The sequence below is a fragment of the Lygodium microphyllum genome, chromosome 4 (assembly GCF_053477565.2).
Source record: "Lygodium microphyllum isolate KBCC chromosome 4, Lygodium_microphyllum_v1.1.10, whole genome shotgun sequence".
NCBI lineage: Eukaryota > Viridiplantae > Streptophyta > Polypodiopsida > Schizaeales > Lygodiaceae > Lygodium > Lygodium microphyllum.
Genome location: NC_141138.1, coordinates 122,822,732 through 122,840,961, shown reverse-complemented (window position 1 = coordinate 122,840,961; position 18,230 = coordinate 122,822,732). Strand labels below are relative to the sequence as shown.

Below are 18,230 nucleotides of genomic sequence, written 5' to 3'. Positions count from 1 at the left end.
TCTATGGGCGCGAGGGGGTGGGTTTGCCTTGTGTGACATGCAATAGTCAAGGGGGCCCTTAATGGATTAGAGAAATTCGAGGAGGGGGAAGTTCTCATGATAAAAATCCTTTTCCTTTCCACCCACTTAAATGATACACCTAATGATATGATGGCTTATATACATGGTGAAAGAATCCCCACCTTCCCACAAAATTGATAATGTTAACACATCATGCATCGTACATCGTGGACATACATACATCATCATCCATCCTGAGTCGTCCTTGTCTGTTGTGGTCAATCAGGCTCTCTCTCTCTCTCTCTCTCTCTCTCTGTGTCTCTCCGACCTCTCTAATCTCATCGAGGGTTCCGCGTGCCCCCCCAACGCCCCTCGCTTTCGCTCTCCGAGTCTCTCTCTCTCTTTCTCTCTCTCTCTCTCTCTCTCTCTCTCTCTCTCTCTCTGTCTGCCTGTCTATGCGAGTTCTTTTGCGTCACTCCTGAGGTTGAATTGTAACGCTCCATCTTCAACGCTTCCCATTCCCCCTGCGAGATAGTACCCCCCCTCCATCGCCATGGGCCATCATCACACGCGTTCTTGTAGTGCCAGGTCAAAGCTTCAACAAATCATGGCTTGAAAGTCGCTTCCATCGATCATTTCGCCCTTTCCTCCGCCTCCGATTCTCTCACTCTCACGAAACACACACACACACACACAGAGTTTCCCCCCGCCCCCCTCCCTCCCCCCACGAGCGCCGCCCCGCGCCCCCCATCTCCCTCCCCGCCCATCCCCTCACGCCGAGTACCCTCACATGCAGTCACAGCCCTCTCTTCGCCTCGCAGATTGCGCAGGAAGGTCAATCCATCAGCAGTCAATCATCGAGCTTCATCGCTTCATCGATTGTAACAAGCGAGCCATTTTCCTACTGCATGTCCTGGATTAGACGCTTTCTTCAGCCTTGCCTATGGCAAGACAAACGTATGGTATGAGAATAATCTAGCCAGAAAGTAAGCAGAACCAACACGGATAGCTCGTGCTTGCCTTTTGTCTCTCACATTAAGCTCTTCTGCAAGCTCTCTCGGCCCTCGCATGGCTGCGCCTTGAGCAGCGACAGTTTTTGCTTTGATTTCGAGCTTCAATAATGGACCGCTGGCGGTCGTTCTTCGGTCGGGCAGGAGAGGACCTGTGGACCATCATTGAACAAGCCATCGTCCTTGCAGCAACGGATTACCCTCAAGAGTTCAAACAGAGAAGATGCGACATTGCAGAGACACTCTTTGCTCGCAGGTCGGTACAAGCAGGTAATGGGGAGACTGGTGCCACACGGCTCAGTGGATCAGTAATCACCAATGCCATTACACGCACAGACACAGATGACATTAGGGATGATGAACATGGGACAGAGCATCCATCAAAGCCCTCGCTACACAGTGAGTACAGTGAAGCTGAGCCTCTTCACAATAATTTAAACAAGGAAGCTCTCATCACACAGGAGGTCAGCAGCATTAGGGACACTCTTCTTAATTCTGATCAGGTCTGTCTCCTGCAGCCATTGCATTGTCTATGAAAGCAAGTTTTAGATTTAATTGCTCGGTAACTATTAGTCAGGAGGTTGGCTACTTTTTCTCCTTGATCAGGGAGTGCCTGTTTACTGAAATCTTCTAAGCTTGTTCCAGAAGACTCATGCACACTCTATCCTGCTTGTAATTTGCACAGAGTGCACAAGATAAAGAACTAAGTAGAGCTTGCTTTGTGCTTGCAGTCGGAAAGTGTTGTAATTGATGCACTTCAGAGACTCGAGTCTTTGCAGATTGGTGTGGATGCATTGAAGGTGAGCATCTGAATCTGCTGTCAGAAACATTACTGTTTGATCTCTTGCCTTGCCCTGTCAGGTTTCATGTACAGATTTAATTTAATTACTTGGGTGAGCTGCATGTAAGCATCAAAATTGATTCATTTGTACAGACATGCTTGCATTGGAAATCTGGTCATCATTACTTGTTGGGGCTGGGCAAGGATGCTAGGCATCTTGACACTGGAGATTGCCTTTATTGAGGCATATGAAGTACGGGGTTACTCCTGCAGTGACCTGTTTAGGATCATTATTCCTGCCTTTGTCCTAAAAAGTATGGTGCTCAATCTGAGATGTACTGTACCAGGCATGTGAGTTCCTTGGCGTTGTGTTCAGATGTGGTCTCTGGGATCTACTGAAATATTTTCTGGTGGCAGTGATAGATTTGCATGGGTCTCACTTTCGTTGAACCTTGTGATAGTGATAAGGTCAATTGGCTGGTTGGCAGTTTGATGCACGAGTGGGAGCAACATTAGGTTGAATAGACATTTAAAGAGGCACACAAAAGCTTGATGGCTAAAATATTGGTTCTACTAGAGTATTCTTGGAAGTTTACTGAACAAAGTTACATTCAAGGGAGTTGTTTGATCATGAAAGGTCAACTTGATAGACCTTTGAAGGTAGTGAAATGCTCGATCGAGGATATTCCTCATGTTTGAGAGAGAGTAGTGGAACATGATCGTAACATTAATTCAATTGATAAGTAGGATGAGGATCCTCATTATCAATTGAACTTCAAGTAGAAGCTGGTTTGATTATTCAATGGGGCCACTCTTAAGTGCTATCCAGTGTTTTTTGTTGCCATAGTTTTTCAAATATTGATTCAAGCTTACTGTTTTCATTAAGAGAGAAGAGATAGGCTAGTTGCGGATGTTGTGGAAGATGCCTCGTAGTATCAAACATTGATAACATCTAGTAGAATGTGATATTTGAGCTATGTGACTTGTCTTTTGCATTACCACTAAGTGGTCCTACAAATTGGCAGGCAATCTAGATGGTGGGCTTAAATGTATGTTAGAATACAAATGTTGAAGTGAAAGAGAGGACAAGTATTTTGGATATTGTCATGCAAAAGATCACCTTTCCCTGTAATGCATTTAAGGCATAGTTCTTTAACATGCCTTCTTTGTTGTTATCTATGCATAGGACATTCAAGACATTTTATAATCTAGATTTGTATGGATGCAAACTCATTGTAGTGCATGATCTTATTGGTGCAAGATCAAAGTGATTTTGGGAAGAGATAGTAGGACAAAAGGATTGATGGGTTCAATCATGATATGTATAAGCTTGTCCTATTCTTCTTGGATTCAAGGTATTCAAGAATACATTGGTGCAACAACTTGATAAAAGGGAGGGTGTGGGAGGGAGAAAAAGATAAGGGTACCTTTCGATGATGCAATGAAAATAAGGGAAAGTTTGAATGTGATGCTGAACTTGCAACCTTTGTTTGCCTTGTTTGATGAAGAGGATCTTTTAGCTCTATGAGCACCTTTGCTTTGATACCATGTCAAGAAACCGTGATGATATGCTTTGATACCATGTCAAAAAAAGGTATGCTGTGATACCATGTTAGGGAAAGTGATGAGACAGTATGCACTCATACCATATTAGAGAGACAGTAGGGTTTGCAAGGAGAAACACAGATTTCGGGAAACACCAAGAGAAGAAATCTTGAAAACTCAAAAGAAGAAGATGATGAATATTGAACATTGAATCATGCTGATACAATGGAGCAAAAGCTAGAAGGTGACTGCACTGTCGTAGCTGATTAGGTGTTACCACCTACAGGGAATTTGCACAGTCAAGGGAGTGGAGTGTAGTCCTCCGAGTAGAAGAGCATTAAAGGTAAATGCTGAATGGTGATGGACAGCTATAGAGGGAGCAAAACGTAGTCCTCATGTGCTCATCGGAGAGGAGAGAGAAGATCACTAGCAACCACTAGCTCTAATTGATGTAGGACAGCAGGGCAGGTTGCAGTAGGCTGAAACACAACTCCAAGATGATGGCGTGTAGCAAAACAAAGATATGCCTAGTGTCCAAGAGCTGTGAACATTGTCAGAAATGAGTTGTGTAGCAAAACATAGAAACAACCCACAAATTGGTTGCATTTTAGAAAGAAGCAGTCGCCACCAAGGAGATGATGGTAGCCAGCCATACAGGGAAGAGTGGATAGGTGGGCGACCTGATTTGCCCCAAAATGCAACGTGATGGAGTGGAGATAGGGTGCGTGGGAGTAGGGAAGAAGATCCATGAACTATAATGTCCTCATTGCTTGGGGTGTGAAGGGCGACGAAGAGGCTAAGGAGAGATGAAAGGAATGAGATGTTGAGAGAATGAATGTGGATGAATGTTAGCAATGAAGGGAGTCAGTGTCTTATTAACAGGCATAGTTAGTCTTGAGCGGTGACCCAAAATGTGGGCACCTAGCCCTTTTTGGGGCTGTAAATGTGAAGCTAGAATGAATCAATGAAAAGAAATGCAGTCAATGAATGGGTTTCTTAACATCCCATATTGAGATCAGCTTCAAGAGTGTTGTGCTTGGGGTGGATTCCAAAGTGCATTAGTTGGAATCCATCGTGGTTGATGATGATGTGGATAGTGGTGCAAGGAGCAAAACACAATTTGGAATTAGCAAGATGTTTCTGAGGGACTTTGGGCAGCATAGGTGATGCATGCCAAAGTGCAACTTCATGGACCATCAATGATGAGGAAAATGATGATGATGCGGGCTGGCCTCTTGGATGAAATGTAGTTGGAACAGCACAATACAACTCCATAGATGATGGGGACAGGGGCAATTGATGATGATAGGGCTGGGGCGGAGTAGTAGATAGTTTAGTTGGGCCCCCAAAAGTTTGTTGAGAATCAGCAATCACACTCAAACAGCCTCTTTGTATGGATTCTCAGGGTCAAGGACATGCAGGGTGACTTATCCCATATGCACAATGGTGCCTACTGCAGTTTCCTACTTTCCTATAAAGCATTGTACTTGCTTCCTTTCTTAATGCAATGATAGTACTCTTTTCATTTAAGTAAAGTGTCAATGTCATTGTCCACATACACAAGATTGTGTTTATGAGTCCAAGTCTCAATCTTGGAACCTAATTCACTTGTGTAACAAACAGTGTCATTCCATCATGAGTCTACACTTCTCCTTCCATCCTCCATAGCTTCCGGTTATGTCATGCTCTAGATCCCGCATTCTAACATGGTATCAGAGCTCAGCTGAGCATGGCTTAGCATGTTTCAGGTCCTCTCTCTGCTCCCTCAATCTCTATCCAGTTCAGCTCAGTGTATGACTTCTTTTCTCAACTTCATCTTCAGCCAAACTTGTGGCAGCCATAGCCAAACAGCACATAGCTCTGATTGAGCCCCTGGATCTCACACTACAAGCCGTTTCATCCCACGATTCCTTCTAGAAAAACGTTCATCTACTCGTGGCGCAGCTTCCTATCACATCGCAGCTCAACATCGTGCGCATCAGAAAGCAGCATTGTGTGAATTCGAGATCTCTGTCAGATCTGCGCCTCTGCCTGGTCGTACGTCTGATTCTCCCTCTGCGCTGCGCGATGTACCCTGCGGCCTTAGGGCTTTTGAAGCTTACCCCATAGGCTTGCTTCTCATCAAGTATTATGCAAAATGGTTACGACCACGAGCTGCACGAGCTGAAAAACCAGGCTGCATCCTGCAAACCCTAAAGGGAAGCCATAGCTTTTCTACTTCAAGCTTTCATTTCACTTGAATTTCTCACTTCTCTGGAGTCAGCAAAACCCTTGCCACTTTGAACTGATCAACTGTCCCATCAAATCATCAAGGAAGATTTGTGCTTGGAAGATTTGATAGAGTTGAAGAAATCAAGTAGCTCAAGCAACAACCACATCAAGCTCCTCTTCCAACTCTTACTTCTCACTCAACTGAAGGTTTTGCTACACTTATCTACTCCAAAACTCAGCCTTTAGCTAAAAATCAAAACATCAAAATCAACAAGAAGAAGGTCCAAGAAGATCCAGCATCAACATCAGGCTCGTCAAGAACAGTATCTATTGATACTTATCAAGTGTTATTTGACACTATTTTTCTTGTATCCTTTGATACACTTGAGTACAACACTCTTACTGATTTCACTCAGATCTGAAGACATCAGCATCAAATCAAGAAGGGGAAGATCACTTGGAGTAAAAGACTTTTGCAGATTTGGTATTCATTGACACTCAGTTAGTGCTTTTTAGCAGTTGTGTCTCTCAATCAATTCTTCTGTTGCTCAAATCTAATAAAGTCTGAAGTTGATTTGCTACTGTTTCCGTAAATCTAACATGGGCAAAGACTCGCCAAATGCTCGATTCAAAGGAGTCGGATTCCACACTTGGCAAACCCGCATCAAGCTCATCCTGATGAAGAAGGGTCTCTGGGCCATTACAAATGGCAAAGAGAAGAAACCTCAGGATGCGGACCTTGCAACTACTTGGCAAAAGAATGATGACAGAGCCCAGGCCATTATCAAATTGGAGCTAGATGACAATTATATCCATCACGTGGATAACTGTGAGACCTCACAGGATACATGGAAAAGACTTGACACCCTGTTCGGTGCACAATCTAAATCATCAAAGTATGGTCTCCTAATTGAATTCTTCAGGCTTGAAATGAAGTCCAGCACATCACTTGCCACACATCTTAATTACATGGAAGGACTCCTAACTCAACTTGCAGGAATCAACATTAAAATGGATGAAGATGTTTGCATCGGTGTTCTACTTAAGAGCTTGCCTCCTGAATATAATAACGTATCAACAACTTTAATCAACATGCCAAATCCTGAACTTGTTGATATCCAGGCATCACTGTTAGAAGAAGAAAAGAAGCTAAAAACTAAAGAAGAACCAAGTACCTCTAGAGATGAGCATGCATTATATGTTGGCAACAGGTACAAAGGCAAGAAAGATCAGCTCTTTTGTGACTTCTGCAAAAGGACCGGACACACCGAGAAGTTCTGCCACGCAAGAAAGAGATCCCAAAAGGCCTATCTAGTCGCAGTCAAAGAAGAAGAAGAAAATGAAGCAAAGGAAGAAGAAGATGAAGATGAAGACCACCAGGATCGGAAGGACAAGACTCATCAGTCCTTGTACTCTCATAATTCTGATAGACTGTTTTAATAGCCTTGTATTTTTCCTTGCCCTAATGCTTCCTGCCATAAGCTATGTAAACTCCTTATGTAACTTGGCATTACAGTCCCTGTACACTTTGTGAGGCCCCTGTTACAGCCTCTGGATGTCCACCATGTTTATGGTACCCACACTTAGCTTTTTCTGCGACAGCCTCTGGTGTTTTGCCATGTCTGTGGTATGCCCACACTTTGCAGGTGGTTCTCATTACAGCCTCTACACACTTTGTGCCTGTCCTAGTTGTGATTGAGGAGGGGTGTTGAGAATCAGCAATCACACTCAAACAGCCTCTTTGTATGGATTCTCAGGGTCAAGGACATGCAGGGTGACTTATCCCATATGCACAATGGTGCCTACTGCAGTTTCCTACTTTCCTATAAAGCATTGTACTTGCTTCCTTTCTTAATGCAATGATAGTACTCTTTTCATTTAAGTAAAGTGTCAATGTCATTGTCCACATACACAAGATTGTGTTTATGAGTCCAAGTCTCAATCTTGGAACCTAATTCACTTGTGTAACAAACAGTGTCATTCCATCATGAGTCTACACTTCTCCTTCCATCCTCCATAGCTTCCGGTTATGTCATGCTCTAGATCCCGCATTCTAACATGGTATCAGAGCTCAGCTGAGCATGGCTTAGCATGTTTCAGGTCCTCTCTCTGCTCCCTCAATCTCTATCCAGTTCAGCTCAGTGTATGACTTCTTTTCTCAACTTCATCTTCAGCCAAACTTGTGGCAGCCATAGCCAAACAGCACATAGCTCTGATTGAGCCCCTGGATCTCACACTACAAGCCGTTTCATCCCACGATTCCTTCTAGAAAAACGTTCATCTACTCGTGGCGCAGCTTCCTATCACATCGCAGCTCAACATCGTGCGCATCAGAAAGCAGCATTGTGTGAATTCGAGATCTCTGTCAGATCTGCGCCTCTGCCTGGTCGTACGTCTGATTCTCCCTCTGCGCTGCGCGATGTACCCTGCGGCCTTAGGGCTTTTGAAGCTTACCCCATAGGCTTGCTTCTCATCAAGTATTATGCAAAATGGTTACGACCACGAGCTGCACGAGCTGAAAAACCAGGCTGCATCCTGCAAACCCTAAAGGGAAGCCATAGCTTTTCTACTTCAAGCTTTCATTTCACTTGAATTTCTCACTTCTCTGGAGTCAGCAAAACCCTTGCCACTTTGAACTGATCAACTGTCCCATCAAATCATCAAGGAAGATTTGTGCTTGGAAGATTTGATAGAGTTGAAGAAATCAAGTAGCTCAAGCAACAACCACATCAAGCTCCTCTTCCAACTCTTACTTCTCACTCAACTGAAGGTTTTGCTACACTTATCTACTCCAAAACTCAGCCTTTAGCTAAAAATCAAAACATCAAAATCAACAAGAAGAAGGTCCAAGAAGATCCAGCATCAACATCAGGCTCGTCAAGAACAGTATCTATTGATACTTATCAAGTGTTATTTGACACTATTTTTCTTGTATCCTTTGATACACTTGAGTACAACACTCTTACTGATTTCACTCAGATCTGAAGACATCAGCATCAAATCAAGAAGGGGAAGATCACTTGGAGTAAAAGACTTTTGCAGATTTGGTATTCATTGACACTCAGTTAGTGCTTTTTAGCAGTTGTGTCTCTCAATCAATTCTTCTGTTGCTCAAATCTAATAAAGTCTGAAGTTGATTTGCTACTGTTTCCGTAAATCTAACATGGGCAAAGACTCGCCAAATGCTCGATTCAAAGGAGTCGGATTCCACACTTGGCAAACCCGCATCAAGCTCATCCTGATGAAGAAGGGTCTCTGGGCCATTACAAATGGCAAAGAGAAGAAACCTCAGGATGCGGACCTTGCAACTACTTGGCAAAAGAATGATGACAGAGCCCAGGCCATTATCAAATTGGAGCTAGATGACAATTATATCCATCACGTGGATAACTGTGAGACCTCACAGGATACATGGAAAAGACTTGACACCCTGTTCGGTGCACAATCTAAATCATCAAAGTATGGTCTCCTAATTGAATTCTTCAGGCTTGAAATGAAGTCCAGCACATCACTTGCCACACATCTTAATTACATGGAAGGACTCCTAACTCAACTTGCAGGAATCAACATTAAAATGGATGAAGATGTTTGCATCGGTGTTCTACTTAAGAGCTTGCCTCCTGAATATAATAACGTATCAACAACTTTAATCAACATGCCAAATCCTGAACTTGTTGATATCCAGGCATCACTGTTAGAAGAAGAAAAGAAGCTAAAAACTAAAGAAGAACCAAGTACCTCTAGAGATGAGCATGCATTATATGTTGGCAACAGGTACAAAGGCAAGAAAGATCAGCTCTTTTGTGACTTCTGCAAAAGGACCGGACACACCGAGAAGTTCTGCCACGCAAGAAAGAGATCCCAAAAGGCCTATCTAGTCGCAGTCAAAGAAGAAGAAGAAAATGAAGCAAAGGAAGAAGAAGATGAAGATGAAGACCACCAGGATCGGAAGGACAAGACTCATCAGTCCTTGTACTCTCATAATTCTGATAGACTGTTTTAATAGCCTTGTATTTTTCCTTGCCCTAATGCTTCCTGCCATAAGCTATGTAAACTCCTTATGTAACTTGGCATTACAGTCCCTGTACACTTTGTGAGGCCCCTGTTACAGCCTCTGGATGTCCACCATGTTTATGGTACCCACACTTAGCTTTTTCTGCGACAGCCTCTGGTGTTTTGCCATGTCTGTGGTATGCCCACACTTTGCAGGTGGTTCTCATTACAGCCTCTACACACTTTGTGCCTGTCCTAGTTGTGATTGAGGAGGGGTGTTGAGAATCAGCAATCACACTCAAACAGCCTCTTTGTATGGATTCTCAGGGTCAAGGACATGCAGGGTGACTTATCCCATATGCACAATGGTGCCTACTGCAGTTTCCTACTTTCCTATAAAGCATTGTACTTGCTTCCTTTCTTAATGCAATGATAGTACTCTTTTCATTTAAGTAAAGTGTCAATGTCATTGTCCACATACACAAGATTGTGTTTATGAGTCCAAGTCTCAATCTTGGAACCTAATTCACTTGTGTAACAAACAGTGTCATTCCATCATGAGTCTACACTTCTCCTTCCATCCTCCATAGCTTCCGGTTATGTCATGCTCTAGATCCCGCATTCTAACAAAGTTTGGGTAGTAGCTGGGGCAAGTTGGCGATAGCAATACACAACCATTAGCAAGAGTGGTGAACCTTTAGGCAGCTGGCAATGACCACTTGGGCAGGGTGATAGCTCCTAAAATGATGACAACGATTGATAAAGTAGGGTGGTAGCTCCTAAGGGGTGAGGGTAGTTGGAGGAGTTGGTGGATGATGGCTTGGGGGTGTAGCATTGATGATTGAAGTTGGGCATTTGTTTTGCTATCCAAAGTAGAGTGGTTTTTAATAAATGATTGCTTGTTGGAGCAGTTTACATGGAGAAATCAAGCAACAATGCATGAGATTCTTGTGTTTATGCACGTCTTAATTTTGGTGGCTCAGGACTAGCCATTAATGCATGTGAATTAAATGGAATGTTAAGCCTTTATTCATTGTTGAGCCACCAAAATTAAGGCATGCATTAACACAAAATTATTGTGCATTAATGCCTAATTTTCTCAATTTAGAACAGCCTCAAAAAGCAATTATTTATTTAAAAGGATTTGTTAGTACCTAGAAGGTAAATCCCAAAAAACCTTTCTAGAAGGACACATTGTGGGCATCACTTGCTCCTACTCAAATCATTCTCAATTGTTTACGCTCCTCTTTTTCAAGTGTTCCCTTCTCCATCAATTGGCCTATCCCTTGCATTTCGAATCCCAAGCCATCATCTTGATTTCATGGTCTAGCAACTCCTTCCTATGAGCTTACCTGCCTTGAGTCTTTGACGGCTCGCATAACAGTGATTGTCAAAGCTTGATGCTTGACTGCTGCTAGAGATTATAGGCATGTCTTTAGGAATGTGCAAGTTGATCCTAGTGGATGAGGCTGGACTCTTTGCTTGCGAGGTAGACCTAGGAAACACCTAGTTACCTAAGTCTGTGTGCTCGTAAGTAGCATGGATGGTGATGGCTAGGATCAGATCCCTAGATGACTACCAAACTACCCTCCCTATGCTTTAGGGTCAAGTACATTTCATGTGGTATCAGAGCCTAAATTTTAGTATGCTCCATCAATAAAAATGATGTTAAATTATTAGTTGTTAATTCTTTTTGATATAAGTAAATGCATTAACTTGAAAAAAATTGAGTGCTTGTGAATGAGATGCTTACCATGGAAAGAAATAGTAGTTTGTAGAAAAGCCAAAGTGTACGACAACATGTGGACAATCTGTAGAATGCTGAATGAGAATGAATGGGCTAGAGAATATAAAAGATACAATCAAGGGGACCTTGAACCCTCATGTCTCTAGGATTGGGGTAGAGGTGTTGGAGTGTGTCATACTTAAGATGGATCTTGAAATGCAGCAGTAGTCCACCAATGGCTCTTATAGTGTTGGTGAAGATGGTAGCAATAAATGCAGGTCTAGCATGGCAAGCCCAAATACAAAGCTAGGCTTATGGCTAAGGAGTTATACACAAAAAGAGGGGATTGACTTTTAGGAAGTGTTTTCACTTGTTGTCAAGACGACCACTCTTCGTGTATTATTTGCCATTGTAGGCTGTAGCATCTATGGATTTGGAGCTTGATTAGATGGATGTTAGAATTGCATTCCGGCATGGTGATTTAGAAGAAGAGTTGTACATGAAGCAGCCAGAAGGCTTTGTTATGCCAGGAAAGGGTCATTTGGTGTGTAGGCTTAAGAGAAGCTTGTATGGTCTAAAGCAGACTCCCAGACAGTGGTATGAGAAATTTGACGCCTTCATGCTTTCATATGGCTTCAAGAGAAGCAATGCAGATCACTCGTTATATACAAGGAAGGCTGATGATGGAAGCCTTATTATTCTTGTGCTTTATGTGGATGATATGCTTATTGCTAGTAAGCTTAGGAGCTAGGTTAATGCATTGAAAAGACAGCTGAATTCAGCCTTCTCCATGAAGGATTTGGGTGCACCTGAACACATTTTGGGCATGCTTGTAATGAGAGAGAGAGAGAGAGAGAGAGAGGAGCTTTTATTTCTCTCAGGAGAAAAGTACATTAGCAAAGTACTTGATAGGTTTTCTATGGCTGATGCTAAGCCTCTTGGTGTACGGTTACCACCGTACACTAAGCTTAGCAAAGCAAATTGCCCAAAAGATGATAAGGCAACTAGTATAATGAAGGATGTTTCCTATGCTTCAGCTTGTGGGTCACTCATATATGCTATGGTTGCCACTAGATATGATATTGCTCATGCAGTAGGAGTCTTGAGTAGATTTATATCAAACTTTGGCAAAGTGCATTGGAAAGCAGTGAAATGCATCTTCCGGTATGTTAAGGGCACATACAGAAGGTGTATATGCAATGGAAAGGGTACATTAAATGTTCAAGGATATTGTAATGTATACATGACAAGTGACTTGGATACTTGTAAGTTTACTAGCAGGTAAATTTTCACCTTGATTGGTTGGGAAGTTTCATGGTGCTCTAGATTGCAAAAGATAGTAGTATTCTCTACCATTGATGCTGAATAAATTTTAACCACTGATGCTTCGAAAGAAGCTATTTGGCTTGGTTGTTTGGCCCGGTAAAAGTTAATCAAATGTACTAATGTGACTTGCACATGTGAGGTGCAAGTCAATTATTTCATAGTGTGGAACCTAGGATCTCAAGATATCAGTTGGTGTCAAAGGCAAAAATTGTAATAAGTTATGCTTGATAGGTACTAGGTGGTACCCGATGTTAGATTTGGGCCTAGACCAATTTATTTGCCACCACTGATGTTAGTGGTGGTGACATTAAAGACTGGGCATTAATTAATTAATCAATTAATGCTAGTCTAAGGGTCAATAACTACGTAGGGATACTTGAAAGACAAATTGGCGTAGCCAATTTAATTATTGGTTGGTGAAATTAAGTTTTTGAGCACTAGAATAATTATTAAATTAATTTTCAAAATTAATATTCTGAAAGTTAACTTAACAAGCTAGATAATGTTGGAAAATCAGATTAGAAGATTGACACTCGGCTATACTTGCCCATGCAAGTGTGAAAAACGTTTTTAGGGGCTGGTGGAAGTCCATTCCAACCATTGTGAGAGAGGAGGAGGTTGTTAGAGAGCAATGAGAGGTGGTTGATGTGATTTGTAGCCACAAGGGATTAATTCTGTAGCGTGTGATAGCGGTTTGGAGCCTTCCAGGTGCAGGTGACAGCAGCACAAGGTCCTTCTGTCGTAGATGACAGTATGTAGGAGGGGGCAATAGGTTTTTCTGGTGGTCCCAAGTTGTAGCTGATAGTTTCCATCGCTGTTTGAGCAAGGCAATAGTAGCTTTTCAACATTTCTTGCGAAGAAACTTTGAAATTTCTCTCTACAACATTCTCTCTCATCCCCAGCTATCTCACAAGTTATCTTAGCATTTTCCAATAATTTGAGCTGTCAAAGGAAGGAATTTCAGTCAATCTCTGTTGTAAACCCTAATTTACAGCAAATATTAGGGTTTTGACAGCCGTCTTGAGATGTGTGCTCACTATTGAGGTCCTACGACTTGAATTTTGATAGCTGAAAGTGGGAAATTTTAGAGAAATTCAAGAGGGCAGCCAGCTAATGCCAATCCCCAAACAAACCAAGGGGCAAATTGGTTTGGAGGCTTGTTGGTCAATTTTAACAATAAGAGGCACTTGGATTAGTGGAGGAGGTAAAAGGATCTCAATTGAACTCCTTCCATTTGCAATATAAGATAAATAAATATTAGAAGGGGTGCTACTTTTGCTGCTGGTCACATCTCAGTCTGCTACCTATGTGGAGGACATATTCATCAGTGGAAGTTTTCTTCAGCAAACTGCTGCCCATCAATTACCTGCATTTAGAGAGGTTCCTGCAGTGTAGACGGGCTGCTATTGCTGCTATTGCTGCTGGAGCAGGCTGCCCAGCTGCCACATCATCAACCACCTGTTTTCTTCCTTCTTGGATGTGTTTTACTGCTGTGTTCTCATCATTTAGTGGCTGCCTCAGCTGGCGACATCAGTTAGACATCGGGCAGTCTGTCTGCGTCAAATTTGAGGTGCTGTTCTGCTGTGTTTTGCTGTCTACCTGGCTGCCCAGCTTCCGGTGTCATCATTGGATCTGTATGACCTGCTCATGTCATGCACTCCATTAGATCTGTATTTTGGGCAGCCAGACCTTCATTTCACTGCCACCTGTCAGCTGGGCATTTCACATGCTTTGGAGGACTTTGCTATGTTTCAGGACCTGTCATGAGTATGACATGCTCCAACACTGTTCTCACCTTGAGACACAGAGGTTTGCAAGCACACCCCTCCCCCTTCCCCGTGTGGGTCCTTCTCCCCCCCTTCCCGTTGATTATATCACAGATTGTATTCTGCATGTTGTTGTACATTTTGTGCCTTGGTCGCCACATAGGTGTCAGTGCTCAAATGAAAGGAAGCTCTCAGCTTCTCGGTCATGTAATGCATGAGTGAAAGCCTCTCAACCAGTCTGTCTTACTGATCACAATCCTCTTTCACCTAGTCCATGCAACCAATCTCCAATCAATCTCCAGCCTTCAAGATATTTAGGACTACTTCCTATGTACTTTCACATGCTGCATACTGGGACAACTGCATATAGCATTCTAATTATTTGTGACCTGTCACTCGGGTTGCCTTTATTGCCAATCTCTGTAGCTGTTAGTGCTTCAAGAAAACAAAGCTCTGCATAGGGAAGCTCACCATGATGTTTGCTGAAGTCCAACATGTACGAGCAAGATGCTTGTCTGAATTCTGGGATCAAAACTCAGATGTCAACTTGCTAGTATACCATTATCTGAAGTGAAAAGTTTTTCAGTGCCTTTGGCCAGTCTTGTATCATCCTAGTCCCAACCTACAAATAAAATAAATTATATTTGAACCTACTTATAGATATTGGGGTTGCATTCAAAGATGTGATGACCTGCTTTGCAGCAGACATTTCTTGAGAGACGCCCTTTCAAAATTTGTAGCAAGCAACCATATTTATGCTGCGATGCTGATGTTTTGTCATGAACATGACTCTCTTTCTGGGCAGGATTTATAGGATCTGTATGCACCTTCCTAAATAGTGATAGGGCTTCTTTTGAAGCTGACAACAGATCTGCCATCATAATCGAGTTGACACTAATTATGGAGGTAAAAATTTGGTTGTTGATGAGAGATGCGAGTTGAGACCAAACCCTATGTTTGCATGGTGCAATAAACGAAGTGTTACCATCCTTAATAAAGGGTCATGTTAATAGTGCAAATTGTGCTTTTGAATATCATATACAATCTTAAAAGGGTGCAAATATGTTAATCAGGCAACAGAAATTGGAAAGCAAGTTCACACTTTGCGGAAACATTCTTCAAAGCGGGTTCGTCTGCTTGTGAAAGGGCTTGTGAGGTACCTATCAAGAAGATGGTGCTTACACAGAAAAGTTGAGTGCCCTAGTAAAACAGCACCTTTCTCTAACTTTACACATTATGATGATGAGCAGACATTGGAAAGAGCTTGTAGATGAATGGGTGAATGCGAATCGGGGTGCTCCTGATGCTTTAGGAGGTGTGTAATAGTGTATACTTTACCAATATCAGCTTTTACCCTGACTTGGCACATTTATAATAACTTTGATGTATGGCAGCATCAGGAGGTTGCGGAACACCAGGTTTAGACAGTGATGGGCATGGGTTGTCAACGCCTCTAGATGATGGTGCTATTTTGTCAGCAAGCTTATCTCCCATGAGGATGCCTCATGTATGTTGGTCATTGGACAGATCAAATTTCGTTTTGTTTTTGTTCCTTCAGTATTAAGAATTCCTGCTAAGAGTTATGTTCTGGTCCTTTTCTCGTATGTGCAGCCTGCAAGTTGCGAGGATGATAGGACAAGTATGTTCCTATTGCCATTTTGAAATGTCTTGTAATAATGATGTGGGTTTTTTCTATGCATAACGTTTGTGAGAAGCATCAAAGCTGCCTAACAATAAAATTGATTGTTGAATCCTTCAGGAATAGGGCGTACTTATCCACAGGAAGGAACCCCTGGTCTGCCATGCTCTCAGTCAGCCAGCTTTCAGACTGACTACTGTGATTATGACTTTAAAGTCAGACAGTGTGATCTGGAGCTACCTGAAGAAAGGGGGAGCAGTAGCAGAGCTGATCATGCTGGTCTTGATTTTAGAAAAAGATCAGACAAGAGATTACAACCTGAAGTTAAGGTCAGCAGTCAGACTGCCAAAGATCAGATAGGAGCTGACAGCTTTGGTCGTTCTTTAGTGGGCAAGAGTAGCGCAGGGGGATCAGGCCCTGGAAGACCACTTGATGCTTATAAGGGAAGGGTTGGAAGACCTGCAAGTGAAACACAAAAAGTTGATAATCCTGAGAAGGATAGCAGCCAAAAGAACAGAAATTTGAAGTGTCCTACTACCAATGTAAGTCTCCTGTTTGACTTCATGATTGATGCATGTTATTTTTGAGATTGGCCAGAACCATGTGATGGTTTTGTCTGATCCAGGCTTGCTATTAATGTCTTGGTAACCTGTATGGAGCATGGCTTTACTTTCAATTGTAAGATTAAAATCTGAAATGCTTTCATTCTTTCAGCAGAGGCCAAAAGATGCTGATGACATACAGCTTGCTGATAAACTTGAGGCTGCAAAAAGAAAGCTTCATGAGAGATATGCTCAAGCTGAAAATGGTATGTGCTTGTAGTATTAGATCTGATGACTGTGCATACTTAGTTTTGGATCCTGCTCCTCTGTAATTTATGCCAATTCGTATTTCATTTGTGTGATTGGGGAACATTTTAATTTTCTTGCTTTTAGTTTTGCGGTGAGATGCAACTTGTGATGAGCTACTTTACAAATCCTTTAGATGTGAAGATTGCATGTGTTGTAGTTGCCACTAATTGCTAAAGTTTTGCCATCGACATGTTTGCTGCAGCTAAGAAGCAGCGGGTTGCTCAACTAATTGATCTTCCTGATCTGCCTGAGGGGGGGCCTACTCGAACAAAGGGTGCTGGCCCTGGTCAATCGGCCCCTGGCAGTCGTTGGAATCAAAGTAGAAGGTAGGGGCGATTCTGACAAGAAGCTTTGGATGGGTTTTTTCATTGTGCTGCAGCTCAGACTTGAAATGTGCTATAAAGCTTATGAAGAGTTCTGGTTATCTGGCCAGCAAATCACAGTTGTTAACTTGCTTGTAATCTTGAAAATAATCCTTCAGCCATTGCAAAGTGCTGGCTGTATTTGTTCTGTTTTCGGGGAATACAAACAATGCTAACATTTCTAGAGAGACTTGTTCGCTGTATGACTCTGGTCACCCAATAAGGCAAAAGTAGGCTCCACCATCTCGGCATCACCCACTGAAACTGTAATTATGGCAAAAATCTGTTTGTCAAATTTATGGCCTGGCAAAAATTGCTTACAGTTAAGGCATCACATGTCGGCGATATGATATGTTGCAGGTATGGTGTATGGTGTCAAGTTTATGTAATGATATGTTGCAGGTGGGAGTTCTAAATCTCCCAAGAATTTTTAACTGGCTGTGTTTGTGCCAGTCCTTTTCTTTGTTCACCGTAATGCTTTTTGTACCTTCAGAGCTCAAACAAAGAGCTGTTGGAAGGACATACATTGCTCTGACAGGCCATGAAGAGATGGCTTCCACTTGATAGTTGGGAGTTGACATATTTTGCTTGATGGTAGGTGTTCTGTTCTGTTCTGTTTTCTCCTTTCTGAGAACTTTGAAAGATGCTTCACGGATGTATCCAAGGTATTGGGCTCATGCACCCACGTACACACCCCCATCCACATGCCCAAACACTCGGGCCACCACCTCGTCTTGGGCATCCTGTTTTGGATGCCAGAGAAGCCAAAGCTTTTGTGTGTGTGTGTACAAGGAGTTTTAAGGTATTAGAGAGCCAACTTAGTAGAACACTTCACATATTTGCATTAGCAACATGAAAAATTCGAAGAGTGGTCTTAAGACATTGTTGCTATTGTTAATAGTGTCCATTCTTGAGATAGGCGCCTTATGGCTTTGGAGTTTGCATTAGAGCAATAAAAATAGTTACTATGTTGATGGAGAAGTTTTGAACCTGTATTGGATGTTCATGTGTATGTGCGCA

The 18,230-nt window shown here is 42.4% G+C and overlaps 1 protein-coding gene across 3 annotated transcripts; it reads left to right on the top strand.

Annotated features, from left to right (window-relative positions):
- Positions 1 to 304: 304 nt before the first annotated feature.
- On the top strand, positions 305 to 17,396 carry LOC148037567 (putative mediator of RNA polymerase II transcription subunit 26b). Of its 3 annotated transcripts, none has more exons than XM_087676517.1 (9): positions 305 to 1,513; positions 1,742 to 1,810; positions 15,432 to 15,514; positions 15,609 to 15,673; positions 15,759 to 15,865; positions 15,970 to 15,997; positions 16,118 to 16,539; positions 16,712 to 16,805; positions 17,051 to 17,396. In XM_087676517.1, the coding sequence occupies exons 1-9, from the start codon at positions 1,121 to 1,123 to the stop codon at positions 17,176 to 17,178; spliced, it is 1,389 nt and encodes a 462-aa protein (XP_087532643.1). In that variant the 5' UTR covers positions 305 to 1,120; the 3' UTR covers positions 17,179 to 17,396. The 3 variants fall into 3 exon arrangements, with proteins under 3 accessions (XP_087532643.1, XP_087532642.1, XP_087532641.1); XM_087676516.1 differs by having other exon boundaries at positions 306 to 1,513; positions 15,753 to 15,865; positions 16,715 to 16,805; XM_087676515.1 differs by having other exon boundaries at positions 306 to 1,513; positions 15,753 to 15,865.
- Positions 17,397 to 18,230: the final 834 nt, after the last annotated feature.